At 43.5% G+C, this 19,605-nt stretch overlaps 1 protein-coding gene across 1 annotated transcript in view; it reads left to right on the top strand.

The window, feature by feature from the left end:
• EMILIN3 (elastin microfibril interfacer 3) overlaps positions 1–18,962 on the top strand; it is a 29,830-nt gene extending 10,868 nt beyond the window's left edge. The window contains exon 4 of the mRNA XM_073606523.1: positions 10,527–18,962. Within this exon, the coding sequence (XP_073462624.1) occupies positions 10,527–12,319 (1,793 nt within the window). The 3' untranslated portion in view covers positions 12,320–18,962. The remainder of the gene's footprint in view (positions 1–10,526) is intronic.
• Positions 18,963–19,605: the final 643 nt, after the last annotated feature.

Here is a 19,605-nt window from a genome sequence, read left to right as displayed (position 1 = left end):
TACTTCTAGTAGGGAGCTGAGGAAAGGTAAATATATGATTCTGAGAAGTGGGGGGGGGGGGTGCAATAAAGCAATCCTGTTGACCCAAATTACATGTTTGTTTGATGCTCAATAGGAGTCTTAGCCCAAATGCTAACAATAAAATCAGGGTGTTGCAAAGTTGCATGTCTTACCCTCCAGCCAAAAAGCCCCCTGCCATTCAAGAAAGCAAGCAGTGCTGTTTATATATCTCTAGGTCTGGCTCATCAAGGGACATGTTGGACACAGAGTGCAGTGGTCCTTGTCTGCAGAGAGCTGGGAAGCATTGGGCTTTTTAGCTGGGGCTGGGGTTTGATTATCCAAAAAAAACGTGTTTTTAACCATAAGCAAACCATGCCTGGGACCATCTTTTCCAAGTGGTGCCAGGCACGGTATGCTTAACTGTACCTGGGCAAGGTTCAGAGCACTCACGCTACACATGAACTGGACCAAGGGGATGAACCATCCTCAGTGTGAGTGCATCCTAAAGCAGAGACCCAGAAACAAGCATACAGTATGCATGGTTATTGACTAACAAAGGTGCCAGCAGTAGATAAGAAGGTCACCCTAATTGCTGCTTTCGTATTTTTATCCTGACAGATTCCTTTTAAAGTAGACCTATATAGAGATACAGTAGTAGCTATGTCACATAATTAGACACAGGCACAGAAGTTATATGCACACAACATAGATATTAAAAGTACATTGATTAGACAGATGCATAGAAGATTGGTCTGTGGTAGTAGACAAAAACAGCAGTGTCCACCAGTGAGATAGGGTTCATGGTCTTAGAATTGAATTAACAGCTGCAATGCCTGATGACCTTAGTGCCCAATCGTTGTGTGCTGTTTGCTCCCATCCTGCTGGGAGGCATTCATCATCTGGGGACAAGTAGGGATTGTAACTTGGAGGTCTTCTCTTTGGCATTAATTGACATCAAAGCATGGCAAAGATAAAATATGTTACATAGTTACATAGCTGTGTTGTAACAAGGCGTACGCCTATCGAGCTCAACCAAATCTCCATAAAACTCAACTGCAGTTTCACAACAGTGCAAGGACATGGGTTCACGGGTTTTTGTTCACATCAGAGCTCATTTCTTTCCCCACACAAGTCAGTGGGAAAGCAAGCACATCTTAAAACAGGCTGCTGCAACTTAGAAGATGGTCAAATTCAGTCCAGCACAAGGTCAACTGCAGGTTAGATGCACCTGTTAATCATATCTGAATGATCTTGTTAGAATCTCAAACTGGTCTTATATGCTGACAAAATGCATCTAAAAACAGTCTGCATTTGCATTTTGACACAAACCCAAATCTTGTCAGCACAGTTTTTTCCACATTATCCAAAACATGCAGGTAACCAGGGGCGTTGCTTGGTCTACAAAAGATCTGGGGCTAGAGCCCATAGCAGCGTAATAAAGAAAGTCATACACTTGGGCAGGCATACACATGTATATACACTAGTGTGTGTGTGTGTGTGTGTGTGTGTGTGTATGTATATATATCCCCAGAGAGCCCCCCTTACATCAGGGTCCCCAGAGCCTCCTCCTTACATCAGAGTCCCCAGAGAGCCTCCCCCTTGCATCAGGGTCCCCAGAGAGCCTCCCCCTTGCATCAGGGTCCCCAGAGAGCCTCCGCCTTAAAATCAGGGTCCCCAGAGAGCCCCTCCACTTACATCAGGGTCCCCAGAGATCCTCCCCTCCCCTTGGGGACCCCTGCAGAAACTCGGGGCTATGGGCCCCATATTCGGGGCTATAGCCCCAAAAGCCACCCCCTAGTGACGCCACTGCAGGTAACCAAACCAGAATCCACCTAAAACTGATCCAACTGTCTGCATATGTATGCACACAGTAGAGATATTAGAATGTAAGCTCTGCCGGAGAAGGGGCTCTTCTCAATGATTATATATACTCTGTAATGTAGAATATGTTGGTACCATACAGTGGGGCAAAAAAGTATTTAGTCAGCCACCAATTGTGCAAGTTCTCCCACTTAAAAAGATGAGAGAGGCCTGTAATTGTCATCATAGGTATACCTCAACTATGAGAGTCAAAATGTGGAAACAAATCCAGACAATCACATTGTCTGATTTTTGAAAGAATGTATTTGCAAATTATGGTGGAAAATAAGTATTTGGTCACCTACAAACAAGCAAGATTTCTGGCTCTCACAGACCTGTATCTTCTTCTTTAAGAGGCTTCTCTGTCCTCCACTCATTACCTGTATTAATAGAACCTGTTTGAACTTATCAGTATAAAAGAAACCTGTCCACAACCTCAAACAGTAACACTCCAAACTCCACTATGGTGAAGACCAAAGAGCTGTCGAAGGACACCAGAAACAAATTGTAGACCTGCACCAGGCTGGGAAGACTGAATCTGCAATAGGCAAGCAGCTTGGTGTGAAGAAATCAACTGTGGAAGCAATAATTAGAAAATGGAAGACATACAAGACCACTGATAATCTCCCTAGATCTGGGGCTCCATGCAAGATCTCACCCCGTGGGGTCAAAATGATCACAAGAACGGTGAGCAAAAATCCCAGAACCACACGGGGGGACCTAGCAAATGACCTGCAGAGAGCTGGGACCAACATAACAAAGGGTACCATCAGTAACACACTACACCACCAGGGACTCAGATCCTGCAGTGCCAGACGTGTCCCCCTGCTTAAGCCAGTACATGTCCAGGCCCGTCTGAGGTTTGCTAGAGAGCATTTGGATGATCCAGAAGTGGATTGGGAGAATGTCATATGGTCAGATGAAACCAAAGTAGAACTGTTTGGTAGAAACACAACTCATCGTGTTTGGAGGAGAGAGAATGCTGAGTTGCAACCAAAGAACACCATACCTACTGTGAAGCATGGGGGTGGCAACATGGGGGTGGCTTTGGAGCTGTTTCTCTGCAAAGGGAACAGGACGAGTGATCCATGTACATGAAAGAATGAATTGGGCCATGTATTCGTGAGATTCTGAGTGCAAACCTCCTCCCATCAGCAAGGGCATTGAAGATGAAACATGGCTGGGTCTTTCAGCATGACAATGATCCCAAACACACCGTCCGGGCAACAAAGGAGTGGCTTCGTAAGAAGCATTTCAAGGTCCTGGAGTGGCCTAGCCAGTCTCCAGATGTCAACCCCATAGAAAACCTTTGGAGGGAGTTGAAAGTCCGTGTTGCCCAGCGACAGCCCCAAAACATCACTGCTCTAGAGGAGCTCTGCATGGAGGAATGGGCCAACATACCAGCAACAGTGTGTGACAACCTTGTGAAGACTTACAGAAAACGTTTGACCTCTGTCATTGCCAACAAAGGATATATAACAAAGTATTGAGATGAACTTTTGATATTGGCAAAATACTTATTTTCCACCATAATTTGCAAATAAATTCTTTAAAAAATCAGACAATGTGATTGTCTGGATTTGTTTCCACATTTTGTCTCTCATAGTTGAGGTATACCTATGATGACAATTACAGGCCTCTCTCATCTTTTTAAGTGGGAGAACTTGCACAATTGGTTGCTGACTAAATACTTTTTTCCCCCACTGTATAAATCAGGGGTACTGAATTAAAATTCATGGATGTCCGATCAATAAAATTTTCTTTCAGCAGAGGTCCGAATCTAATGTTTGTGCGATGACTCAGGTCCTTCACATCACAATCCCTCATGTTATGTCACAATCCTGCTTTTACATCAGTCTCGTCAGTCCCCCTGCATATCACAATCCCCCCTTCATATCACAGTTTCCGCTTCACAGCAGTGTCCTCTGCCCCCGCTTCATAGCACCCCCCCCACAGTGGTGTCCTCTGCCCCCCTTCACATCACAGTCCCCCACAGCTCTGCCCTCTTCACATCACAGCCCCCACAGTTCTGCCCCCTTCACATTACAGCCCCCACAGCTCTTCCCATCACAGTCCCCTACAGCTCTGGCCCCCTTCAGATCATATACACCCGCAGCTCTGCCCCCCCTTCAAATCACAGCTCTTCACAGTTATGCCCCCCTTCATATCACAGACCCCCCTGCCGTTCTACCCTGCTTGGCATCACAGCCCTCTGGATCTCTGCCCCCCCCTTCACATCACAACCCCCTTCAGCTCTTCCCCCCTTCAGATCACATACCCCGCAGCTCTACCCCCCTACAAATCACAGCTCTACACAGTTATGCCCCCCCTTTCACATCACAGACCGCCCTGCAGAAATTCAGTGCTGTCCTGTGTACTCTGCAGAGTTATCTCTAGTAATGTTATCATCGTTGTTAAGTTTGCCTGCTTGCACTACAGAACTCCTCCCTCTTATGTTATGGGTATAGGGAGGTGTTCCATAGTGCTCACACACTTCCTGTCCTAGGGCGACAATGCTGCTCCTCCATAGGTACAGTGCAGTGGTCTGGTATTGTCACCCTAGGGCAGGAAGGCAGGCTCACAAGGTAAAAATAAAGGAAGAAAAGAAAGGAAAAGCACAAAGTCACCTTATCTATGAAGCAGTAAACTGCAATAAACTACATTCTTGTTCTTGATAATAGATACAGTCTTTACCCCATTTGCCACCCAATTGAAATATCATTCGGGAACATTGCTTGTGGATTACAAAACTGCCCTTATTTAGAGTTAAAGATGTTGTAAAGGCAGAAGGTTTTTTATCTTAATGCATTCTATGCATTAACCACTTGCCGACCAGCGCACGCCGATGTACATCCTAAGTTTGGCAGCGGATATCGTTGTTATGGCAGCAGCTAGCAATTTACTTGGCGTAACATTATCTTTCACAATATAAAAAAAAAAAAATGGGCTAACTTTACTGTTATTTTATTTTTTTATTCAAAAAAGTGATTTTTTTCCAAAAAAAGCGTGCTTTTAAGACCGCTGCGCAAATATGGTGTGAAAAAAAGTATTGCAACGACCGCCATTTTATTCTCTAGGGTGTTAGAAAAAAACAATATATAATGTTTGGGGGTTCTAAGTAATTTTCTAGCAAAAAAAACTGTTTTAAACATGTAAACACCTAAATTCCAAAACAAGGCTAGTCCTTAAGGCGGAGGTTCACACAAAAATTGAACCTCCGCTTTTCGGAACCCTCCCCCCTCCGGTGTCACATTTGGCACCTTTCAGGGGGAGGGGGGTGCAGATACCTGTCTTATATTTGCACCCACTTCTGGCATAGACTCCCACGGGAGTCTACGCCTCTTCCTGTCCCCCTGCACTGTCTGCTGGGACACACACGGGTCCCAGGAGATAGCGGGGACCAGTTAGGACGCGCAGCGCGACTCGTGCATGCGCAGTAGGGAATCGGGAAGTGAAGCTGCAAGGCTTCACTTCCTGATTCCCTCACAGAGAATAGCGGCGGCAGCTGCCGAGGACCGAGCGACGGTTCGGCCTCAGGTGCCGACACCGCTGGATTCGGGGACAGGTGAGTGTCCTTATTTTAAAAGTCATCAGCTGCAGTATTTGTAGCTGCTGACTTTTAAAAAGAAATTTTTCGCGGTACTCCCTCTTTAAGTGGTTAAGATAAAAAACCTTCTGTGTGTAACAGCACCCCCAGCACCCCCCTAATTACCTACCTGAGCCCCTTCTCTTTCCAGCGATGTCCACAATCCCCTCAGCCATCCAGGACACTCCTCCTGATTGGTTGAGACAGCAGTGGGGCCATTGGCTCCCGTGGCTGTCAAAGTCAGTCAGCCAATCAGGGGAGAGGGGTCCGTGTCTGAATGGATACACGGAGCCCTGACTCATCTTGGGTGCCCCCTGAAGCAAGATGCTGGCTGAGGGGCCTCAAAGGAGGGAGGGGCCAGGAGCAGCAAAGAGGGACACAAGAAGAGGAGGATCGGGGCTGCTCTGTGCAAAACCACCTGCACAGAGGAGGCAAGTATAACACGATTTTTTTTTTTTTTTTACCACTTCCCGCCTGGCCCATAGCAGATGACGGCCGGACAGTGGTTGAGTTATCCTGACTGGGCGTCATATGATGTCCAGCAGGATAACATGCAGCTGCGCACCCGCTAGGGCGCGCATCGTGGCGATCGGTGGAGCGGTGTGTCAGCCTGACACACCGCTCCACCGATCTTGGTAAAGGGCCTCCGGCAGAGGCTCTTTACCACGTGATCAGCTGTGTCCAATCGCGGGTAATCACGATGTCAATAGGAAGAGCCGTTGATCGGCTTTTCCTCACTTGCGTCTGACAGGCGCGAGTAGAGGAGAGCCGATCGGCGGCTCTCCTGACAGGGGGGTGTGCGCTGATTGTTTATCAGCGCAGCCCCCCCCTCAGATCACCACACTGGACCACCAGGGATCGCCACTAGGACCACCAGGGAAGGGGCAATATGTGGATGGCCAGGTATGTACTTCATGGCCATCCACATGTGCCCAATCTGTGCCAATCAGTGCCCACAAATGGGCACTGATTGGCACCATTGTTTCAGTTCTGGCCAGCAATGCCACCAATCAGTTTTATCAGTGCCACCAGTGTCATCAGTGCCACCTGTCAGTGCCCATAAGTGCCACCTATCAGTGCCCATCAGTGCCCACCTATCAGTGGCCATCAGTGCCACCCGTAAGTACCCATCAGTGCCACCCATAAGTACCAATCAATGCCACCTACGAGTGCCCATCAGTGCCACCTATAAGTGCCCATCGGTGCCACCTATGAGTGCCCATCAGTGCCGCATACCAGTGCCACCTATCAGTGCCCATCAGTGCCACCTATCAGTGCCGCCTATCAGTGCCCATCATCAGTGCCCGTCAGTGCCACCTCATCAGTGCCACCTCATTGGTGCCACCTCATGGGTGCCCATCAGTGCCGCCGTATCAGTGCCCGTCAGTGCAGCCATATCAGTGCCCTTCATTGAAGAAGAAAATGTACTTATTTACAAAAAATTTTAACAGAAACAAAGAAAAACTTGTTTTTTTTTCAAAATTTTCGGTCTTTTTTTAATTGTTGCGCAAAAAATAAAAACCGCAGAGGTGATCAAATATCACCAAAAGAAAGCTCTATTTGTGGGAACAAAAAGATAAAAAATTTGTTTGGGTACAGTGTTGTATGACCGCGCAATTGTCATTCAAATTGCAACAGCGCTGAAAGCTGAAAATTGGCCTGGGCGGGAAAGTGTCTAAGTGCCTGGTATTGAAATGGTTAAACAAGCCTTTACAATCACTTTAAAGGGTTTGTTACCCCAACACTTTATATTCCTGATATGTGTCCACTGTACCATGTACTTGTATGAGAGAGTATCCGGTTCTCTTTGTATTGCTTCATTTATGTGAAATCACTGGTGTTCTGCCAGTCCCTCTGCTTTCCTATTAAAAACCGACCACGCTAAGCAAGAGAGCACACCATGGTCAGTTCTATAGCTATGCTGGGAACTCAGTGTACTCTTCTCCAATGATCAGACTTGTCCTGCCACGCCCCCACTGCACAGCCATTCACTGGGAAGCTCAGTATTTTGCTGTTTCTCCTTCCCCCAGCTCTTATGCAGCTGAAAACAGAGGGATCACTTATAAAAAAAAGGGTGAAAAAAGTATTTATAATGTTTTTTTATATCTATACAAAAATGTTTTGCCTTTCATTTCTATTTTAAACTGAATGGGTTGTTTCACAAGGTGATCACTTACAATCACTTTAAGCGTCTTTTGGAATTTAAATAATATAGGAATGAGGAAAGTTTAGGAAATCTATAATTTGCCATGAAAGATTTTCTTTCATTTCTTATGTTAACACTGTTATATTTGTATTAGGGTTTCCATAGTTGCACTTCCAGTTTCTCAATCAGCTGACACTGGATTCACCTAAATAAAATATCCCTCTTTTAATCACCGCTGACAAAATCAAACAAAAATAACACAGTTCCTTCCTCTGTGCATAAATATCGGTGTGTATAGCTCTGCTGGGTGTTTTATTCTTTTACAAACATAGTTTAATAATTTCATGGCTCAGGTTACTCATGAGAACAAAGTCGCTTTATGCCGCCGTGCCCTGTCTCAGCCAATAGATAGCACTGCTACAAATTATAGCTGGGCTTCCTAATGCCTTTCGCAGCCAGCTGATCAGCCGCCCGGTTTCCAAAGACAGGGCAGAACAGTACGCCACTACAAAGTTATATGAGGCACTCCAAAGCCAGGATTGTTCCAATCTGCCACTGCAATAACATAAATACAACCAGCTGAGCCCTGGATCATTTTTCCTTCCAAACCTTGATGAAAAGAACTAACCTCATACACAACCGTAGAACGGATGGAAATGTGGAGCTTACACTATCACCCCAATAAAAATGACATATAATTCAAATCAAACTATAAAATGGTTACAGAACAAGCAAAATCTTCAGGTTAGATTCCAATTTTTTGTTGTGAAAATGAATGCAATTTTGAATTTTTCACAAGTGTTGCGGCATGTTTTTCTAGCGTTGACACCATGTTTTTAAGATCACATCTTGCATTGCTTTATAAAAGCTGTTTCTATAGTTTTTTGCATCTATCGCTAAGCATTGAAATAATAAAATATTATATTACATGCAGGAGCTACCAATAACTTTTACAAATATGTATAGGAAAATACTTATAGCTGTACAGAAGTTTTCATTATCATTTTATGTAACTGGCTTTTTATACCCAACTCCAGCCAAAACATTTATTTGTTTGGGAAGGATTCTTTGAGGTTCTAGACTCCCCCTCCCCCCATCCAAAACTAAAAAAATAATCTTTTGCCTGAAGCAGGGATTTATTGCTGTTTATTCCCTGCCATATTCGGCACCAGATTGACGCCATGCACTTTCTAGCCCATTAGCTTTTTATTAAAAAATATTGCTCCTTTTGGTTCAATCTTATTTTATTAAATAAGACATACAAAGAGCAAGGAATAGAGGTACAAACGACGCAAGATCTCCAGTGCACCACATAGTATCATGAGTTGGGAAAACATAGTTCAGTACAAAGCAACATTAGATATATTACCCCAAAGCCCATATTGATAGCAAGTGTACCAGTATCCTAGTATGATGGGGAAAGAGCATTTATCATATAATATATGAATAAGTCAGTATGTATGAAAACACATCTGCATTTTAACTATCCTTTATCATCATCAAAAAAATGTAAAAATCAGTAGTAAAAGAGCGTCAGTAAAGGAAAAGAGGTTAAGGAATTAAGCAAGGTAAAAAAGCAGGATAGCAAAGATAAGGTCATGAACACTCCATCATGGCCATGGAGTATTGGAGGTCTGATCTTCCTGGGCTCAGACCGGAAATTCAGAGGAGTAGAACATAGACCACGCAGTCCAAGTCTGGGAGAATTGGTCCTTATTTCCTGTGCCAAAAAGTATTCCACGTCCCTTATGGAGTCTAATTCGATTGCCCGTTCCCCCAGAGAGGGTACAGTCGTTGATTTCCAGTGGCGAGGAATGCCTGCCCTAGCAACTGCAATGAAGTGTCTGAGGACATATTTTTTAGCGGATTTAAAGGATCCAGGGATCATGGATAGGAGAGCTGTCACGGGTGAAGCCTGGATAGATGTTGCATTGAGTTTGCTGTACAGGTCAAAAAAAATTTTTCCCAGAATGACCGTATGGATAGGCAGTCCCACCAAATGTGAAGCACGGCACCCCCAGCATGTGTCAGATATCATGTGATTAAAATGGTGGAGTAGCAATGGACATCTGTATCATCTGGTTACAAGTTTAGAGCCCTTTTCCTGAGTTTTTGTAGCAGGGGATAATTTGTTGGTCAAGGTAAAACACTTTTGCCAGTCCGATGGGGAAAAGGCCAGGTTTAATTCCTTTTCCCACGCTTGTGTGTATGAAGGAAGGCCTGGATAAGCTGCAGCTTGGAGAATGGAATATAGTTGAGAGAAGAATTCAATATTGTTCCTTTTATACCTACATTTTAAAGCCCTTTTTTAGGTTTTGGAAAGAGTAGGGTAGGGAAGAGGTAATCCCTGTGGCCCCAATGGGAAGAGTGTCTTTTACTTCCAGGCTTGGTGTCCACACAGGAGGTAAGAGGAATCTCCTCAAGAGAAACACACAGAAATAGAAATATAATAGAGGTTCTACATCCTTCCTTCCCTCACTCCTGTACTCTCTGCTAAAGAAAAGCGCTTTTTTTGCTTTGATTGTTCCTTATAGAGAGATACCCTTACTTCTTGTCCTAGTGACCATAGAGGAAGTGAAAAAAATTATGTCAGAGTCACAGACAGCAATAAAAAAAGAAATTCCAAACCTTACCCACTCTTTTCAAAGCTAACAAAAAAGTTTGCATGGAGATGGGCTTTCAGCACCCTGTGATCTAATGATCTCTTGAAGCATTTACAAATTCAAACGTAATGTAATAATGCAAAACTAGATACTGTAAACCTAGTTATAAAAAATTCAATTTACTGTATGTCCATAGTGGTGCTGACACCATTGGTACTGGACTGACCACAGAGGAAGAATAGTGATAGGCTGGGAAGTAGGCAATAATTTCAATTCTGTCTGTGCTGAGTCATTAACTCTTTGCTAATTGTCTGATTTGTATCCCTTACAGGTAGAAAATTGTCCCCTATATTTGGAGAACGTCTGGATCGTTTGGAAGAGGAAGTCAGACGTTTGTCTCAGTCTTATGACAGCTTACAAGGAATAGTAAGCAGTTTGGGGGACTCTCTACGTCTTGCCATACAGGAAGACACCAACAAAATGATTGGCTCATTAGTGAGCGGGCCTGGTTCTTCATCACAGTCATCTGTTGGCTTTGGGGTGATTCCAGATGCTTTGGCTGAGGCTCCTCATGTTCCTGGAGACTTAACTGGCAAAGTAGCTGAAGTGAGTGAACTTTTACAATCGAAAACAGAGCTTCTGGATGAGGTGAATGGGATGGTGATGGGTCATGAAGCACAGCTCCAACACTTACTCGAGGCTGCAAGACCTTCTCCACTTACCTCCACTGAAATGCTGGAGCAGTACTTGGAAGGCAAAATAGCAGAGGCACAGGCAAAGATGATGGAAGGAATAGAGGCACGGATACAGAAGATCCAAGGTAACTGTGATATTAAAGTACAGGAAGTTCAGAAGCAGTGCCAAGATGTAGAACAGGCAGCAGGTCACCGAATGCAGCAGGAAATGGATGGAAGAGAAGTTGCCTTGCAAAGAGAATTGTCAAAGTTAGGTGCCAGACTACAGGAACTGGGTGCACTTGATGGCTGTTGTGGACGTTTGGAAGACCTCAGTAGGCGCATGGAGGAACTGGAACGTAGTTTGCACCAACTGACTGAAGAACACCACACTCTTAGCCAGAGGATGGATGTGGAAGTTACAAGGCTTATGGTGGAGCCTCAGGTTGGAACAAGACTGGATGAAGTTGAGAGCAGGTTAAACCTAACTGAGGAAGGTGTAAGAAGATGTTGCCAGGAAGGAGTGGAAAGAGGCCACTTGTTAACTGAGTTGGATGGAGTAAGGGCTTCTGTAGATGACAAAGTAAGAGTTTTGGAAGAGAGAATTTTAACAGCTGTAGGAGAGCTCACCAATGCCTCGGCTCCTTTGGCCCTCGATGGAGCAGTGATGCCTTTATTGGATGCTCATTTGTCTGGGATACGAAAAGAAGGTCTTGAAGGGCTGGAAGGAGTACAGAGCCGACTTGCTGCTGTAGAGGAGTTGTGTGCTGCTGGATGTTCTGCATCTGGAGGAGAATCTCTTGTAGAGATTCATAATGAGATCTTACAGTGCCAGAAGCAGAACCAGGATGTCCAAAAACAACTAAGTCACCTGAATGGTACTGTTTTAGGCATTAAGAAACAGATTGAACGACAACATGAGGAAGCATTACAAGGAGAGATCACTCTGCTACAAGTTAACTTGCGCAGTGTTGGACGTACTCTTCATGGCTTGGAAGAAACTGTGAATAGATATGCAGATACTGTATCACAGGTAAATCTAACGGCTGAGGAACGGGGTAACCGACTGAGTGAAGAAATGGTTACTGTTCAAGGACAGATAGATGGACAAGGCTCTCAAATCCGGTACAGCCGAGGACAGCTGCTAGGACTACGTGGGGATATGGAAAGGATGAAAGCACGTCTTGCAGGTCAGTTAGGTAGTTGTCAAGTTCTTGCCCGTGAATTTCAAGGAGAAGTGGCACAGTTTGAACGTAGGGTGAACCAAGTGGAAAGTGCCTGTGGAGCTCAGGAAGCAAGCTTTTTTGGCTATCTGGACCATGTCAATAGCACACTAGCCTCCCATGATCGTGGTTTGGAAGCCCTGAGATATGAGCTGAATAAAATTACACAACATGTGCCAAGCTTGCCACTGCCACCTACCACACAGGACACTGCTGAAGGCAAATAGCCTAACTTAATTGCAGTAGTTCTTCCTTGAACATGGTGGGCAACCATAAACAAAAACTTAAGGACCTTAAAAAGCAAAATGCCCACTTGGAACAGGGAGACAGGAGAAGACTGGTTCTCAGAGTTTGGGGCAGCTAAGTCACTTTTTTTAGGGGGGGAGGGTGGGGTACATTTTCAATGCCACCTGTTCAATGCAAGATAAAGTGGCAATGCAGGGATATGTGTGGTGCTAGGGCATTATTACTATACAAAGGACTGGACTTTACACAGACTGAATATCTCTCAGTGTCTTCTTCTGTGTTACCCTGATGCAGTGCGAGAGCTTAGATAAAGCTTGCTTCATCTCTGTGCCTATCTGAAGATAACCTCACTCTGGGTCTGGGATGAATTATCATGCCCGAAATTAAGCCCCCTCTTTGTTCTCTGCCAGCAGTGGAACTGTTAGAAGTAAGCAGGGGAACAAAAAATGATGTGTTATGTATCATGCAAGAAAACCGTAAACACTAAAGGCTCAAGCCAAATGTTAACCCAATATATCCACTAGGATATCTACCTGCAATCATAAACCCTTCCTCACAAGAACTGCTAATCTGTTTAGTGCATGGTTACAATGTTGCAACAAGTCTACCATTTCTTACGATCAGTCCAAAATACCTAATAAGGTAATTCTAAAATCTTGTATCTAAGCGGGCCATCTCCTAGCTTTAGGAAGTTTGTTCCACTTTGCAACACACAGCATAGTCTCCTATCAAATTGGTTTCCTTGTTCTTTTAATGTTGCATATGCCCCCCCTGGTGGATATCTCCAGCATTACAGGCCCATGTTAACTATGATACAAGTACAAGCCCTGGAATGGGGTCATAAATCACCTACACAGATGTACAGAAAAGGAGCTTATTAGAACAATGAACAATAGCTAGGCTACGTGAATTGCATATATATGATGGCTTTAGCTCTGAATTTTCTTACTGTGTGAGGAACTGAAACTGAACTGAAGTTCAGATGGTATCTGTCTAAAAAAATATATATAAATCGCAGCTAATTTAGTCACTCACATTTAAACCTTTCACTTACATGTCTCAACCAATTGGCCATTGTGGCATACCCATGCTGATTTTTACATCAGTGCTTAAATAAAGTGTGTGGCTTTTTGGCACAAGGTCTTCGATGTGCTGGTCATTCTCCCTGTGTCTTAACCCTGTACTGACTACTAGCTAAACCATGCAATGCTGAAACTTTGAAAGAAGCACCTAAGATCCTTGCTTTAAAATGCATCTGTGGAACCACTCACTTTCCATTTTAGCACAGAATGCAACCAAAAACCTCATGCAAATACTGACTTTACAAAAGTCAGTATTTGCAAAGGGCTAGCATGCCCCCATTCCTCTGTGTACAATACTTAGGCTGTGACTTGTTGGAGGGCATGGATGCACGCAATGCTTGCCTGCAAAGGTAGGTGGTGCTCTATAGGTATCTTAGGGTGCCTACTGCAAAGTTTTTGCATTACTTTGCTCAGTTAGAAATCTGCATAGGGGGACACAAATGCAAATAAAGGTGTTGCCCATAGCAGCTATTCAAATTCCAGTTCTCACAATAAAAAGCAAAACTAACGTGTATTATAAAATTTGTGGGTTTTCAGCCCTTTCCCCACACTGTCCTATCTACCTATAGGAAAAGCAGTCTAATGCTTACCTGTCAGCATCTCTGGGCTCAATTTAGCCACTGCGGTGGTGGATCACATGGGTGCTGTCAAAGAGTGGCATTTGTATTAAGACGAGACCACTGATTGCCTCTCTCTGCCTGAACGTCATCCATATGACTATCCACCAACAGCTTAGCAGAGCTCTGAGCTGATGGTAGGTTAGCCTTGGGGTACTCCAGGTTTTTATACAAGAGGATCACTGTCCCAAAAATGTGGCATCTTTCCATTCCCCTCTAACAACTGAGCTGTGGTCTGTCATGCCAGCCTAAGAGCATGCTTTGATTTTCCCTTTTATGTATATGTCCTTTTATTCTTTCTCATATCTGTAATCCACCATCCAATCCTAAGTGCCTTTCAACTCTGCATTAGGCATTAACTGTAGTGGAGAAATCCTTTGAGAATATCTCCGGCCTGCAGATGTCATGACTGGAGCTGGGGCTTCTAAATCTGTTGCACATCTGTCTTTGTGTGCAGAGTGTTGGACACTATGGAGAGCAGGATTTATTTTTACAGTTTCTGCTGTTATATACTGAGGTCCCATTATACCATTTATTTTATTTTAAAAAGAAAGTTTTACAAGTATTTAAACAAAGAAAGGCTGAACTATGAAGCTCAGCTTCAGCAAACAATAGTCAGCTGCAGGTCAATTATCGTAGGATAGCATTCAAGCGGCTGTGCCACAATGGTGCTTTGACAGTTGATGAAAGAAATAAGAAGTTGCTATTAAAATCATTCCAAAATTAACAAACACATCTCCTAACGGTTCCAGCTTTTGGGGATCCTGGAAAGGTGTGGGCCCATTTGGGAGTGGCCCATTTTTAGGCAGAGCAGGCAAAATGTGCAATTCCCAATTGAAAATTTTGAACCATTTCTATTGAATGACTAATTTTTATGTTGTCAAAATGTCTATAAAAAATAGTTTTAAACAAAGCTGACCAATGAAAATTATACAACATATCTAAAGGAACCCTCTATAGTGCATAGATCAACATTTTTCAACCTTTTTAGAAGAGGAAATCTTAAAAATAAGTTTTATGTCTTAGGGTAAACCTGCTAAATATTTACATCTACGGCTCAGGATAAATTAGTGTAAGCTGTAAATTGTAAACATAATAAATACATTAAAAAAATGTATTTGACGCCCAGAACAGATAATTTTTATGAGGCCTCCCCTGTTCTATGTGATAAAAATTCTTTCCAGTGTGAAATGAAAGAACACACAGACAGTGAAAATTGTTGGGCGCCATCACATTGGTGGTCATTAGAGAAATGACCACCTATCCTTACCTCCTTAGGGAGGTAAGGATAGGAGCATCACACCTGTTGAGATCTAAAAAACGCTTATTTCAGTAAAAGCTTCAAGCAAAGTCTGCATGTATAGCCAACATGTTTAGGGGGCTCAAAAGCACACCTTTTATCAGCACTTGATCTATAGATGGAATATTAAGGAAGCAATCCACGGACCCTAATAGGCACGCTCTTCATCAGTTGGTTGTTACAGACCTCAACAAACTTCTGTGGTGACCTTATCCTTATTCCCCCCAGTTTTAATATAAAATGGCTCTGGATATCCTTCTGTATGTGGGAGCTGCCAGACCAGTGTCCGAAGACTGTATATTACCATTTTCACATTACCCAGTGAAAATGAAATTACCCAGCACCACCCATCCACACTTCTAACATGGTGGTCATTGTAGTGATCTCTTACATTAGTGGCCAGTTGAAGAACACCCAATGGTCAGTGGGAGAATAACACTCTTATATTGGTGTTCAGTGGGAAAAGCCCCCTATATTAGTGGTCAATGGGAGAAGTACCCCCTTGTGTTAGTGGTCAGTAAGTGAAGGAGCACTTTAAATTAGTGGTCACTGGGAGAAGAAGAACATTATATTAGTTGTCAATGGGAGGAAGAACCCATTTATACTGTTAGTCTGGGAAGACTGCCCCCCTAAGAGACATATTAAAGGATCATTGATGTCAGTGGTTACTGAGAGATACAGTAGAAATGGTTCATTGTTTAAGGGACCTCTTGAGGAACCCAAAAGGTTCAATGGAACCATGGCTGAGAAAGGCTCCACCTTTTAAGTTCCCAGTGCTTGTTAAAAATAAAAAGGAGACAAATGATTGCTATGGGTACACAGTTCTTTAAAAGCTGGTTCCCTCCCCCCAAGACTGTTTGAATCTCAAATCCACACCAACAATTTTAATTTTAAAATTACCACATTTATTTATTCTGGAACAATAAAGTTACAGGTTACAAGTCATAAAAAAATAAAACAATTTTTACATGTTGCATCAATAAATGACTTCTGAGTACAAAGTAAGTTTTAAACTGTAACCTCTAATTATCAACACAATGTATACTGCAGAGCAGTAACTCACCATAACCAATCAAGGCGAAGCTTTCACCTAGTCAGTGTTAAAGGACGATTTGTGATTGGTTGCCTTTCATCTTTCCAGTGCCTGCAAGCTATCATGCAAAATTGTAATTGCTCTTGCAGTGCTTTATTTTATTAAAGGATTAGTGCGCACAGATCTAATATTTTGTGTTTTTGGTAGATAAAATCCCCTAGTTATGATCTTTCTTAAAGGGAACCTGTCATGACAGTAATAATGGAACTAATTTCTATTTAATGGTGCAGACTCTGGGCCTGACCTCTTGATCACTACTTTACTACCTAGTCAGTCAGTGACCCGGAATAAGCATGTCAGGTTTGAACTCTTGATCTGCATACTTGTGTTGGGTCAGTGACTCAATGACACTTGCAGCTTTCAAAACAAGTCAGACTTAGCAGCTATGTTTTTCACATTTCTAGATTTCTTTCCTGACAGTCATCTTTAAGATTTCAGCAACAAGCTCTCCCTATGTTTTGTTTGCCTCTTGCCTAAGCATTTACAAAAAATCTTGTCACTCCCGGCATGATTTGCATAATCTAAAGTGTGTCCAAAGCCAAATTTTGTTTTTCTTGGTTTTGCATAAAGTTGGAAACAGTTAGACCCTTTGTCAGGTTTTTTTTGCATTCTGTTTCTCCGCTGGGGAAATACACCCTCTCTCTTAGTCCTGATGATTAATGTCACCAGGATGAGGCTTGTGAATGTTACAGTTGTCACCAAAACAGAGATAGAGGGCAAATCTTGCCAGTTATCACATTCAGGCACCTGTGTCTGCCTGTGCCTGAATTTTAGGCCCCTTTCACACTGAGGCGGTTTGCAGGCGGTATTGCGCTAAAAATACAGCCTGCAAACCGCCCCTAAACAGCCTCCGCTGTTTGTTCAGTGTGAAAGCCCGAGGACTTTCACACTGAAGCGGTGCGCTGGCAGGACGGTGAAAAAAGTCTTGCCAACCGCTTCTTTGGAGCGGTGAAGGAGCGGTGTATTCACCGCTCCTAAACCGCTCCTGCCCATTGAAATCAATGGGACAGCGCGGCTATACCGCGGCAATAGCCGCGCTGTACGAGTGATTTTAACCCTTTTTCGGCCGCCAGCGGGGGTTAAAACCGCACCGCTAGCGGCCGAATACAGCTGCAAGAACGATGGTACAGCGGCGCTAAAAATAGCGCTGTTGTACCGCCGACGCCCCCACCGCCCCAGTGTGAAAGGGGCCTAAGGGAGCTGCCAAGCAGTGACTGCAACTGTGGGATGCGGTCACTGTTCGGATGATACGTTTTCACCTGGCTTAGTTCATTTTTAAATTGCCTTTTTTTTTGCCCTGGGGGTACTTCCAGAGCCACCCATTATTTTAATTTTGGCTGATTCAGCAGGATTTAGCCAAAATTTTAGTTGTCTATGGGGGCCTTTACTTTATCCCAAACAAAAATAAATTCTTAGCTGTATATATACTTTAGGATATAAGTAGTATTCAGTGGTAACAATTAAACCTACTGGAGAAGGCGAGTGGATCTGGGAACCCGGAGACAGAGATCTTGCCAACGAATCCCTTAAACCTATAGCAGTCCATCCTACATGACTCGCTCCATAAAGCACAGAATGCCTACTCCTAAGTTCAGCCCTCTTTCTCATTAAATCACCTGGGCCTAGTCAGGGAACACCCACAAAGATTGTATATGAATTCCAGATGACCAAATGGAAAGGTAGAAAGAAGAGCAGGAGCAGAGTCTTCCCACCTTGTAGGCAGTGGTGGCTGGTGCTCCATTTTTGGGGCAGCAAACAAACTCCCTACAGCAGTTTTGGTGGAGAATTCCTTTAAATAAAGCCTAGCATGCTCTTGCACTGTAGGCAGGGCACTTTGTTACACATATATTATCAACCAATTTTGTTCTATAACTACATCAGTTATGGTTAGCCTGAGGTTGGCTTGAGAATCAATTTCTTTAAATTAGACATAAGGATAAAGAATGTGTACATTTCAGCTAAAAACTTTACATATTTACATGACAAAAATGCTATAAAATCGAATCTGCATTCTTTTAATTACAATACATTTACAAGAGGCAACTAAGAAGACTCTGGAGAGCCTAGTCAGCCATCTAATCTAGTCCTGCACAACACTAAATCATGGCTGTGTCTGGATGGACCTCTCGGGCTGTTGACAGGATGAATAGCACTGGCATTCTTTGGCTGTCAGCGGCCTCAAACACCCCTAATGTAAACATTTCCTCTACATGACATTCCAAGTAGCTGCCTCTTTGAATAGCTCTTAACCTCCAGGAAGGGGCAGAGCTACACTGCTTGTCTGTTGGCATTATCCTGTGTGTATCTGGGAGGATGGTTGTTTTTTTTTTTATTATAAAGATGTACAATATTATTTTTCGGTCAAATCGAAGCAAAACAGGAAAGTGAGAGAAAGTTTCAGTTTTGACTTTTTTTTTTTTTTTGTCGTATTTTGGTTTATGATGCTAAATAATATAAGGTGTATTTCTGTTTTGTGAAATCAAATTAACTGTGTTTTTCAACTTGTTACGTAATAAAGGTCTCTAAATCTGACTACACGTCCTGTGTTTGCTTGAAATACCCGACTTTGGAGGAGGAGCAAAAGGCCTTAAAGAGGAGTTGCACCCAGGGGGCCCATGAAAAAAAAAAAAAAAAAAATTAAAAGTCAACAGCTACAAATACTGCAGCTGCTGACTTTTAATTGGACACTTACCTGTCCCTGGGTCCAGCGATGTGGGGGATCGAAGCCCCGCTCGTCTCCCCCTCCGCGCTATGATTGGCCGCTCAGTCACCTAGGACCTGTAATGGGTCCCAGATGGTTGACAGGAGGGTGGGAGCAGAGCGGAGCCCTTCCTGTGCCAAGGGGGAAGTAATGTCACCAGCCCAGGCACTGGAAGGGGCAGACTACGAGGGACCACCTAGCAACAAGCATTTAGAGGTAAGTTAAAAAAAAAAATATCCAAATTTTTTTTGTTTTTTTTTAAAGGATTTTTCATGTATTTTTTTTTTTTTTTTTTGGGTGGAACCCCACTTTAAGGCCTCTTTAACGTAGGAAGCCATACAACATAAAGAAGGTGTGGGTTTATGTGACCTGGAGGTACAGATCAATGACAATCTGTGGCTGTATGCATGTCACCACACCTCTGATGGTTTGTGTGTGTACTGGGGAAGCATAAGTGGCCATGGATTGCGGGCA

The sequence above is a fragment of the Aquarana catesbeiana genome, linkage group LG12 (genome assembly GCF_042186555.1).
Source record: "Aquarana catesbeiana isolate 2022-GZ linkage group LG12, ASM4218655v1, whole genome shotgun sequence".
In the NCBI taxonomy this organism is placed as follows: domain Eukaryota; kingdom Metazoa; phylum Chordata; class Amphibia; order Anura; family Ranidae; genus Aquarana; species Aquarana catesbeiana.
This window is presented reverse-complemented; position numbering and strand designations above follow the sequence as displayed.